At 40.7% G+C, this 12,570-nt stretch overlaps 1 protein-coding gene across 3 annotated transcripts in view; it reads left to right on the plus strand.

The window, feature by feature from the left end:
• The window catches only part of Hipk1 (homeodomain interacting protein kinase 1), an 80,198-nt gene that overhangs the window by 4,415 nt on the left and 63,213 nt on the right, over positions 1-12,570 (plus strand). Inside the window, exon 4 of one of the 3 annotated variants that reach the window (XM_027940311.2) lies at positions 210-3,883. The exons of the other annotated variants lie outside the window; for them this stretch is intronic. Coding sequence (XP_027796112.1) covers positions 210-1,276 — 1,067 coding nt within the window. The 3' untranslated portion in view covers positions 1,277-3,883. Of the gene's footprint in view, positions 1-209; positions 3,884-12,570 lie in introns of those variants that run through there. 3 annotated transcript variants of the gene reach the window in all.

Raw genomic sequence — 12,570 nt, forward strand, 5'->3', positions numbered from 1 at the left:
GTTGAACTGAATGAATGAGTAGATTGTGTTTGCTCCTGTCCTCCATTTTCCATTTTATCTCAGCTCGAATGCCACCTCCTCCCTGATTTGATTCCCTGGTTTTCCCCATGAATTTTTTATTTTTGTTAAACATTTGGTTGATTTATTAGGATTCTCCAATAGCTTCATTCTCTCCTTTTACTTTTCCTAATCCTTTTAACATTATTTAGGACTCTATAGTCTAGGAAAGGAGTCATTGCTGGAGCAACTGGCCCTAGAGTTTCGGACCTGGGTGGTATTGAGTCCCCGGCGTCTGGAGTTGGTGCAGCTGCTGGGCCTGGCAGATGTCTTCACAGTGGAAGAGAAGGCTGGCCGCATCCATGCTGTGGACCATACAGAGATCTGCCGTTCCTCCATGCTGCATTGGAACCAGTCCCACCCTACCATTGCTATTCTTCCCACAAGCCGAAAAATTCACACTTCTCACCCTGATATCCATATTATCCCTTACTCTGACCATTCCTCCTACTCTGAGCTTCGTACATTTGTTGCAGCACTGAAGCCTTGTCAGGTCCTGCCCATTGTCAGTCGACAGCCCTGTGGAGACTATTTTAAGGACAGCCTGAGTCCCAGGCTCTCTATGCCCCTGATTCCGGACTCTGTGCAGCAATACATGAGTTCCTCCTCTAGAAAACCAAGCTTTCTCTGGCTGTTAGAAAGGAAGCTAAAGAGGCCAAGAATCCAGGGTGTTGTGTTTGAAACCCCTGAGGAAAACACTGATCAATCGCAAGCTGACAGGGACTCTAAGAAGACCAAGAAAGAAAACCTTTCTCCCTGGCCAAGGGACTTTGAGAAGCAACATCCCCCCCATTCTTTGAGGGTCAAGAAGCAGTTTTTCCCAGACCTCTGCAGCCAAGAATGGGACAAGGCAGCTCCTTTTTGTGAATCCCAGAAGATGGTGACTGTGTTGACTGCCCCCTTGGGATTTTCAGTGCAGTTAAAGACTCCAGATGAAAAATTTATCTCTCCAAAACCCAGGGAGGAAATTGGCTTAGATCCACCCTTGATACCTAGGGAAGACAATAATGGCCCAGCAGCCACAGGGGACCAGAGTGATTGGATAAGCCATGATTCTCCCCCATCTCACAGCAGCAAGGCTGCCCCACTTCTAGTTACTGAGTTCAGGAGCCTGGCACTAAAATACCTTCTGACTCCAGTGAACTTTTTCCAGGCAGGGTTCTCTTCCAAAAGCTTTGACCAGCAGGTGGAAAAATACCATCAGCCCTCACTGAAGTAGAGACAGGAGAATGGAGAACTACAACTTTGTCAGATACACTACTACAGTTTTGAAGATAGTAACTGAAGACTATAGTGAAAGCTTCTTTGGGGCCTTACTTCTCTTTTCAGGATCCTATGTGCTCACCCTAGAGCAGCACTTCATAAAGCTTGTTCATTGGAGTCAAGGTGTCTATGAACTCCTTAGTTTAATAGTTCATTATGTTTAAGAAACACTTTTCATTATAAACCCTTCAGAGTGTGCATGAGCACATTAAAGGTTCTTAGTAGTCCTATAGTAACTTAATCTGTTTAACTTTGTTTAACCCTCTATTTTTCAAACTTTTATGAACATACAGTCCTTTTATGTGGGTGCAGAAAGAGTCAGAGTGTGAATCAAAAAGGATCAGGTTATTCCCATTGTTATTTTTTGTGTCATGTGCCATCCCCACATCCCCTTCTTCTCTTTCCAGATGAAAGTCCCTAGGTAGTTTTATTTTTTTAATTATGAACTGTGGTGCTGAAGGATAAAGTGGTGACCTAAGCAGCACGTTCCAAACCCGGGTGTCACTGACTTGCTCTGACCCCATCCAAGTAACTTCCTGTCTCTGCCTCTGGGAGGGAAGAGGAAATGATGAAGAGGCCTTGGAACACTGGTGAAAAATTCCACATCTGCCTTCTTCTGAGGAGGTGCAGTTAGTGTCACTGGGGACCCATTTGGAACAGAACCAGCAAGGGGGTTGGGTACCCCTCACCAAGGCAGTACCCAGCTGATCATTAAGGCTTAGGGTATGAGGGCTTCTGGTTGCCTAGAGGCACTGACTTTGGCTGAAGGATAAAGTGTAAATAAAATTACAAAAGATCAAATGTGCTGCCAGATATTCCTCTGATTGTTCACATAGCTGGGATATTTTTGTGCCCCCCACCCCCCTTGGTTTGAGCAGGGAGCCAGAGCACACAGCCTGTTTGTTTTAGTATCCAGGGAAAAGACCAAGGAACCAGCTGGCTGGAAGAGATGGGGGTGTGCAGTTCTGCCCTGTCCATTTGCTCATAACCTGACAAAATGCCAAACCAATAAGCAGGACAGCTGATCCCATGGCTATGAGGAAATTGGCTCTGAGAGGGCACAGACACTTGGAGCTTCAGCATGGAGTTTCAAGCCTTAGAAATGAAGGCTATTCCTTACCTAAGGGGGAAAGAGTTGGCTATTTTAAAAATAAAATAAAATACATATGTATATAGTACTATTTTTAAAAAAAAATTTGTACTTACTAATTATACAAAATAGTGGGGTTAAGAGTTTTCTACTTTTGGAGGAAGAAATGAAGAGTTAGAAAGCCAAATAAGCCCTTGCTCTTGAGAAAGCTATACACAGCTCTGTTTTGTCAGTGACCTTCACTGTAAGCCTCCCAAGGGTCTACTAGGAGCCACAGCAGGTGAAACGTGGTACAGCAGGAAACTTGGGTATTGTCTGGGCTTGAATCCAGGGCACCCTGGGCACAATGCTTAAATTTAGTAGAGCCTCAGTTCCTGAGCTATAGAATAGAGATGGAGATACCTACCACTCATGATTGCTATGGAAATTAAATAATAGGTAAAATTCTCTTAGCTCCACATCTGTCACATGATGGGTATTTCAAATGTTGGTTCTTGGGGCTAGGGATAAAACTTAGTGGAGGCTGAGGCAGGAGGAATGCACTCTTAGTGTGCATGAGGCCTCAAGTTTAATTTCAAGCAACACTCACAGTTGGTGCTCTTAGCTTCTGGTTCTTAAAAAAAAAATTACTCTGGGCTCAGGAGGCTGAGGCAGGAGAATCACGACGAGTTCACAGCCAGCAGTGACTAAGCAACTCATCAAAACCCTGTCTCTAAATAAAATATGAAAAAGGGCTGAGGATGAGTCTTGGCAGTTAAGTACCCCTGGGTTCAATCTCTGGTACCAAAAAAAAAAAGAAATCTAGTCTGTAAATAAGCATTTCACTGCCATTAAAATTATTCAAAAGCATACATTTTTATAGTTGTATAATACCCTACTATGTGAATAAGCCTTATTGAAATCCCATATTATCCAACATTTTGCATACTATTAAAATTTTTTTATGTTACAGTGAATATCATTATGCACATATCTTGGTATTTTTGTTATTTCCTCAGAGTAAATTACTGGAGTAGGATTTCTGTTTAATGTTATTGCAGATTGTGCCAAATTACCTCCCAGAAAAGTTTCTTTACCATCTTTTCTGCAGAAGAGAACATTAAAATACCTTGAGCAGCAGAGGTTGGTGGCACCTGCCTATAATCCCAGCCACTTGGGAGGCTGAGGCAGGGGGATTGCAAGTTTGAGGCAAGCCTGAGCAAATTAGCAAGGCCCTTAGTAATTTAGTAAGACCCTGACTTAAAATAAAAAATAAAATGGGCTAGGGATGTAGCTCAGTGGTAAAGTGCCTCTGGGTTCAAGCCCCAGTACCAAACAAAAAATAAAATACCTTGAAGATTTGTTAAGTTCAAATGATATTACTAGAGTGGTACATGTTAAGATGTGGAAAGTCATTTTCTGTGTTAAGTCAATAAATATTTACTAATAGCAATGAAGTATGTAATAATAATAAATAATAATATTTATGTCTGACTTTCTCTGAGCCTCTAGTTATCTCACCTCCGTGTGACCCACAGGTGGCTGGGAGAGATAAGGAAGTTCTCAGTACAGGGCCCCCCATATTTGTGTTATCTTCTAGCAACAAGAAAGCCTGTCCATTTTTGGCACATGCTGTGTCACACATATTACTTAAAGTGGATCTGTGTGAATTCAGATGGGGGAGCAGAAACAAAAGGCTTTAAGGAATTTAGTTGTTGGTGACATGTTTGCATGTTAAATAATAAGAAACTACTAAGGTAAAAATGTCTGACATAATAGATATTGGTAGTGCCTTATTTGTTTTTTTAAAGCTATTTTATATAAAAATGCGGCATTGCCTATATCTTTAACTAGCCAGTTAAAATTAACTTATTTTTAGAATCTAAAGATGACCCCAAAGAAGTATGAAGATCTTGCAATTAGGCTTGAAGATGCCTAAAAAAGAAAATTCCCTAGAGATCCATTAGTTGTTTCATGATCAGTGGGAGAACTTGTACTTTTCCACAAGAACTGTAATAATGGCTTAAGTCCCTTTTTAAAAAAATATCTGCCTGACAGGCTATTGGGGACCATCTCTCATTCTTAACCCAGATTGTCCTTTGTGTTAGGAAATAGGAGATAGATAGATATGCTTTTTTTTTTTTTTTTTCTTTTAATCAGAAAAGAGATTTAACCAGGTGCAGTGGTGCCTGTCTGTAATCTAGAGATTTGGGAGGCTGGAGCAGGATGATTGAAAATTTCAGGCCAGCCTCAGAAATTTAAACTGTCTCGAAAACAAAAAGGGGCTGGACATGGTGGCGCATGGCCTATAACCCTAGCAGTTTGGGAGGCCGAGGCACGAGGATTACAGATTCAAAGCTAGTCTCAGCAATTTAACAAGGCCCTATGCAACTTATCAAGACCCTGTCTCATAATTAAAAAAAAAAAAAAAGCTGGACATGTGCCTCAGTGGGTAATCATCTCTGGACTTAATCCCCAGTACCAAAAAAAAGGCTAGGGATATAGTTCAGTGGTGAAGTACTCCTGGGTTCAATCCCAATACTAAAAAAAAAAAAGAACAGACTTGGGGTAGAGAACCCAAGACTGGGGAGACAGTTCTCTCTGCATTCTTGGAGTAATTCTTAAGCAGGATAAAATCTGTATGGGGGTCCATGTGCACATATTTTAGATGCAACATTAATTAGTAGTTGTTAGTGTGCTACCTGCCTCCCATTGCCCACTGTCCCCAACTGCCACCACCTCCAGCTCTTTTGTCTGGGGTTCATGGTGTTTTCCCTTTTTTCTTCCCCAGGACATACCGCCTACACCTGTGCAGAATGCTGCTGCTCTTCCTTATCATTAATCTGAATCAGCAACTGCCTGTCAGGGATTCTCAGAATGGTTAAGCTTGTCTTTGTTTTGACCACAATGCTTTTATTTAGCTACACCCTTCCACCTTGTCTGTCTCATTCCTAGATCAAGAAATGCCCTTCTGATTTGAGGCTTTGTTCTTTTTCTTGACAGATAACTTATCGAATCATCTTTCAATTGTGTAAAATTTCTGGCTCACCATGGGTTAGTCTTTCCTTTGCAATATTTACTTTTTTTTTTTTTTTTTGTACAGGGGACTGAACCCAGGGATGTTTTAACCACTGAGCCACATCCCCAGCCCTTTTTGTTTTTTATTTTGGGTGAGGATCTCCCTAAATTGTGTAGGGCCTTACTAAGTTGCATAGGCTGGATTTGAACTTCTTGTTGGCCACCCCCCTTACAATATATACATACTTAAACACCATAGTACTATGGCTATTTTGCCAGTCCTAACTCCTCCCACACAACTTTTTACAAGTGAAGGACAGAATTGTCCTCAGTGCTATAGTCCAATCCTCAATGTGCTTTTAACAAAGAAAATTGGATCTGGCTCTATAGTAACAAAACATTAGGAGGGCCCAGATTTCTGGTGTTTAGGGAGTCAGGGATAAAAAATAAAATAAAAACTTGGACATCTGCCTTTAGGAAGAGAAAACAAAAACAAAACCTTGAGCAGCTGTTTCTTTAAATTTTCACACCCATTTTACTAGCTCATACACTGACCATCTGGGTCTTTCTTTTCTTTCTTTCCTCCTTCCTCTCCCCCTCTCCCTCCCTCTCTCTCTCTCTCTCTCTCATTAGGGATTGAACCTAGGGGCACATAACCACTGAGACACATGCCCAGTACTTTTTGTTTATTTATTTATTTTTGAGATAGGGTCTCACTTAGTTGCTTAGGGCCTTGCTAAATTGCTGAGGCTAGCTTTGAACATGTGATCCTCCTGCCTCAGTCTCCCAAGTTGCTGGGATTACAGGTGTGTGCCTATATGCCCAGCTCATAAAATCTGTTTTTGAATTTCCCTGTCAATGGGATAAAAATTCTTAAGTTACCTTTTACTGAGTAGACATTTCCTGTACTGGTAAGCCTTCAAGGACCGAAACTATCTAGCAGAATATTTTAGGTTCATGAGTCTTGAGGCCCAACCTGTCCCTAGTCTTATCTCCCAGGATTTTCCTATCCGCAAAATAGTACGCCACAGTGGAAAAGGCATGGATTTTCAAGTTAGACGAGTTGTGCTGGGAATAGTGATCCCATGACTTATTAGCTGTGTATATAATAATTTAGCTTTTTGGCACTTAATTTTTCTCATTTATAGGAATTAATAATGCCTACCACATAGGATTTGGAAGAGAATGACATGAGACAAAGTGACCAAAGCAGACAAAATTATCCTACACATTTTTTTTAAATGTTGCCTTATTCTCCCTGCCATATCTTCAATTTTAGTGGTAGTCAATGGCTGATATTCCCAGTGCATGCTCTATATAATGCCACTAGCTAATCCTACCTTTCAGACTCAAAAATCCAATGAGGGATTTGCTAATCAAGGTACTTCCTTGGTAAGGAGATCCCTGGAGCCCAGTCCAGTCAGAAGGGCCAGGTACAGTGACAAGTGTGTAATCCCATAAACTCAGGAAGCTAAGGCAGATGAGGCAGAAGGGTCACAAATTTGAGGCTACCCTCAGCAATTTAGCATTTTATTTTTTGATCTTCTTTTCCCCTTTTTTTTTTTTTTGCACTACACCCCACTGAATTACACCCAGAGCCCAAACCTCAGCAACTCAGTGAGACATTTTTTCAAAATAAAAAATAAAAAAGTGTGGGGGCTGGGTGCAGTAGTGCACACCTGTAATCCCAGCGGTTTGGGAGGTGATGCAGGAGGATCACAAGTTCAAAGCCAGCCTCAGCAATGGCAAGGCACTAAGCAACTCACTGAGACCCTGTCTCTAAATAAAAAAACAAAAACAAAAAGAAAATAGGGCTGGCAATGTGACTCAGTGGGCAAGTTCCTCTGAGTTCCATCCCCAGTACCACCATCACCCCCACCCCACCCCCCGCAAAAAAAAAGGTTTGGGGATGTAGCTCAGTAGTAAAGTGCCCTTGGGTTTCATCCCAAGTACCCAAAATTAAAAACATAAAAAAGGAAAAGAAGAGAAAGAGCCAGTACCTGAAGCATTCAAAGATGCATTTGTCCAGATGAAAAAGGAGAGTAAGGTTGAAATCACAGTAAGTCTCAAGTGTGATGCTGAGTAGGTTTAACTAAAATTCCACCAAGGCAAGGCCAAGAACAAGTGGCAGATCAGGGACCCAGAGTCTAAAGAGTTGTGCAGAACAGAGCAGCCTGAGCTGAACATTTCAGAATACTGTGCACAAATGAAGGGCCAGCAGTGTGCTTGATCTGGTTTCTCAATTCTTCTCCCACATCATCTCTATAAACCATCAACTTTGAATTGATTCTAGAATTCTCCTTTTCAACTCCTACAGAAGGAATGCAGAACCATCAGAGAAACAAACCATATAACTGGTATGGTCACAGATTTCAGCCTCTGGTATCTTTAAAGCTGCTTCTCATTTCCTTATGACCTTGATCCACCCCCTTCTCCCATGTACCTCAGTGTTTATTCTAAACTGTTATGACTCAAATTCTTACAACATATGAAGCCTTAAAAGAGGTCTTTCAGCATTAGGAGTACCAAGCAGTGATATCCTGTGGCAACTTTCCCGGACCATCAATCCCAGAAATGGTAGAATTAATCCTTCTACACTTGAAACCCTGTTTAAACTCCAGTTACTCTAAGTCCAAGTCTTTAAGATCTAATCTTCACACTTCCCAACCCTCTTTCACTGAGATCTCAGATCTCTAGCTCTGTGATCAACAAATTCCCCTGTGGCTTCAATATCTTTTCTGAAGGCCTTCCTTTTTCTTGCCGAAATGGAAGACTGTCTCTCCTTTGAGCACATTGCTTTCTGGCCAGCTTTCTCAAGTAGAGTCCATTTTTCTTTTCTCCAACCTCAGGGTAAGGAGGTGAAGTTGAGATCCTCCTTATTCCCATTGTTGCCTCTGACCATCATCCCATTCCTGCCTGTGAAAATCTTTCCTCCTCTGAAGCACCTGCCATCAGGCCATAACACCCTTTCTTCACATTTATTGAGGCTTAAGTCACTGATTCACAGCCTTCTCTTGGTTTACTCTGATCATTCCAGATGACTTCAGTGCTTCAATTTTCTTAACCTCCCCCATCTCCAAAGATCTTATTCTCCCTCTAGTTTACCACTCTGTCATTACCAGAAATTGTATTACATCTGAAATTTCAATTTTGAACCTTCTTCTTGCCCAGCTTATTTGCTCAAGTACCTGCTTGGCCAATGTTCTACTGTTCATAAGTCCTCTCCCAGTCTCCCTTTGAATCTGGACTTGACTGTATCCCATGATCCAACTTCAATTCCGGATAGATCATACTATCGATCTACTCTTTGTCTGCAATGGAGCAGCTAGATTAGATGTTGTTGGAAAAACCACTCAACCAGGCCTACTGATTTTACTTAAAATTCATGATCTCATATCAAAATGGCCTTCCCTACTGCCAAGGAGTCCTATTATGTTTCTCTAGTGGTCTCCATTTCCTATTCTCCCTTTCTCTTTTCTTTCCCCTTCCATCCAAACTACTACTTTCAGTATATCATGTTGACTCCACCTTGAGATATGCCTCAAATCTTACTGCTTTTCACCATCTTTCTCTCTACCACCCTTGTTCAAGCAACATATTTTTTCTCCGAGCTACTGAGTGTTCTTTCTGTTTCTAGTCTTGCCCCTCTCTACTCCCCAAGTATATAGTCCAGTCCCCAAAGGAAGGATGAGATGAATTAGATCATGCTACTTCTCTGTTGAAATCCAGCTCAGTAAAAACCAAAGTTCCCTATGGTGGTCTGCATCCCCGTCATGATTTCCTGCCCTGTCGACTTTCCCTCACCCTTTACTTCTGTTTCCCCCACTGCGCTGTGCTGGGTGAGTGCTCTCAGCTTCATTTATTCTCTCCATAAAGTGTTTTCTTTTTTTTTTTTTTTGAGAGAGAGAAAGAGAGAATTTTTATTTATTTTTTGGCGGACACAACATCTTTGTTTGTATGTGGTGCCGAGGATCAAATCTGGGCCGCACGCATGCCAGGCGAGTGCGCTACTGCCTGAGCCACATCCCCAGCCCCTCTCCATAAAGTGTTTTCAACCCAGATGCCCACATGGCTCCCTCATCTCCTTCAAGTTTTTGTCCAGCAAGCCTTTTCTTGATTACCTTAACTAAAATTGCAACCACATTATCTGAAATTCCCTAGCCCCCATTTTTTTGGTGTATTTCGTTTTGTTTTTCCATAAAACACTTATATTTTTGTTATACTATATCATTTGCTTATTTAATTTACTGTGTTTCTTATTCTACTAGAATGTAAAACCCAGGATTTTTTGTTTGGTTTTGGTCTGTTTTGTTCACTGCTGCGTCACTAGTGTCTAGGACACATAGTAAGTTCCTTTTTTTGGGGGGAGGGGGTGGTACCAGAGATTGAACCCCAGGGGTCCTTAACTATTGAGCCACATCCCCAACCCCAACTTTTTATTTTTTAATTTTGAGACAGGTTCTCACTAAGTTGCTTAGGGCCTCACTAAGTTGCTGAGGCTGGCTTTAAATTTGTGATCCTCCTGCCTCAGCCTCCCAAGTTGCTGGGATTACAGGCATGTGCTACCATGCCTGGCCATAGCAGTTTCTTAATAAACTTTTGTTGAATTAATAAATGAATGAATCTCGAATAATGGATGGTTGAACATTCTTTAGGTAATCTTCCATCAATAATGTTTCTCTAAAGCAGGGAATAAAGCAGAATTCTTAGCCCTGTGGAGCTGACAACTACTGAATGCTCAGTTTGACAATTTATATGTCTCTATATCTTGCAGCTATCCTGTGAGTAGATAAATCCATTCATTCATTTGTTCATTAAACAAGTATTTATTGACCATCTATGTTGTCTCAGGCACTATTCTAGACATTGGGGATATAAAGTCCTCTCTACATGGAATTCTAAAGGAGAGAAGGGCGGTATACATAAAGAAAGATCAGAGAGTGATAGGGTAAAGAATATGCAATTAGCTAATGGTGGTGTGGAGCACTCTAGATGTGGTCAAGGAAGGCGTCTCTGTGGGACTGACAATTAAGATCAGACCTGGGTGATAAAAAGGAGCTGGCTAGCTGGGTGTGGTGGCACACGCCTCTAATCCCAGTGATTTAGGAGGCTAAGGCAAGAGGATCTTGAGTTCAAAGTCAGCCTCAGCAATTTAATGAGGCCTCAAGCAACTTAGTGAGACCCTGTCTCAAAATAAAAAATAAAAAGGGCTAGGGATGTGGCTCAGTGGTTATGAGCCCTTAGGTTAAATCTCCAGTATGACATGATTCTATATTTAGAGGATCTCAAAAATTCCACCAGAAAACTTCTAGAATTAATAAATGAATTCAGCAAAGTAGCAAGATATAAAATTAATACCCATAAATCAAATGCATTTCTATACATCAGTGATGAACCCTCTGAAAGAGAAATTAGGAAAACTGCCCCATTCACAATAGCCTCAAAAAAAACCAAAAACCTTGGGAATCAATCTAACAAAAGAGGTGAAAGACCTCTACAATGAAAACTACGGAACACTAAAAAAAGAAATTGAAGAAGACCTTAGAAGATGGAAAGATCTCCCATGTTCTTGGTTATGAAGAATTAATACTGTGAAAATGTCTATACTACCAAAAGCATTATACAGATTTAATGCAATTCCAATTAAAATCCCAACAACATTTCTCATAGAAACAGAAAAAGGATTCATGAAATTCATTTGGAATAATAAGAGACCCAGAATAGCCAAAGCAATCCTTACCAAGAAGAGCAAAGCAGGAGACATCACAGAACCAGACCTTAAACTATACTACACAGCCACAGTAACAAAAATGGCATGGTATTGGCACCAAAATAGACATGTAGACCAGTGGCATAGAATAGAAGAAACAGAGACAAACCCACATAAATACAGTTATCTCATACCAGACAAATGTGCCAAAAACATACATTAGAGAAAAGATAGAAACTTTTCGACAAATAGTGCTGGGAGAACTGGAAATCCATATGCAGCAAAATGAAATTAAATTCCTATCTCTTACCCTGCACAAAAACTCAACTCAAAGTGGATCAAGGACCTAGGAATTAGGTCAGAGACCCTGTATCTATTAGAAGAAAAAGTAGCCCAAATCTTCATCATGTTGGATTAGGTCCTGACTTCCTTAACAAGACTCCTACAGCCTAAGAAATCAAGAATCAATAAATGGGATGGATTCAAACTAACAAGTTTCTTTTCAGCAAAGGAAACAGTAATGTGAAGAGAGAGCCTACAGAGTGGGAGAAAATCTTTTCTATACGTACCTCAGAGAGAGCACTAATCCCAGGATATATAAAGAACTCAAAAGACCTAACACCAAAAAAAAACAAAAAACAAAACAAAAAAAAACAACAACAAATGGGGTAAAGAACTGAACCAGAACTTCTCAGAAGAAGATATTCAGTCGATCAACAAATATATGAAAAAATGTTCAACATCTCTAGTAATTAGAGAAATGCAAATCAAAACTACTCTAAGGGAAGCAGGGATTGTGGCTCAGTGATAGAGTGCTTACCTAGCATCTGTGAGGCACTGGGTTCAATTCTCAGCACCACATATAAATAAATACAATAAAGGTGCATCAACAACTAAAAAAATTTTTTTTCATAAAAAAACTAAGATTTCATCTCACCCCACTCAAAATGGCAACTATTAAGAATACAAACAACAGTAAATGTTGGCGAGGATGTGGGTGAAAAGGTACACTGATACATCTCTGGTGGGACTGCAAATTGGTGCAACTACTCTGGAAATCAATCTGGAGATTCCTTAGAAAACGTGGAATGAAACCATCAGTTGACTCAGCTATCCCACTCCTTAATCTATACCCAAAGGACTTAACATCGGCATACTGCAGTGATGCAGCCACATCAATGTTTATAGCAGCTCAATTCATAATAACTGTGGAACCAACTTAGAAGCCCTTCAATAGATGAATGAATAAAGAAACTGGTATATATATACAATGGAATATTACTCAGCATTAAAAGAGAATAAAATTATGGCATTTGCAGGAAAATGGATGGAGTTGGAGAATATCAATCTAAGCAAAGTAAGCCAATCTCCCCAAACAAAAGGCCAAATGTTTTCTCTGGTAAGTGGATGCTGATCCATAATGGGAAGTGGGGGGCGTGGGAAGAATGGAAGA

Source organism: Marmota flaviventris, chromosome 10 (genome assembly GCF_047511675.1).
Source record: "Marmota flaviventris isolate mMarFla1 chromosome 10, mMarFla1.hap1, whole genome shotgun sequence".
Lineage (NCBI taxonomy): Eukaryota > Metazoa > Chordata > Mammalia > Rodentia > Sciuridae > Marmota > Marmota flaviventris.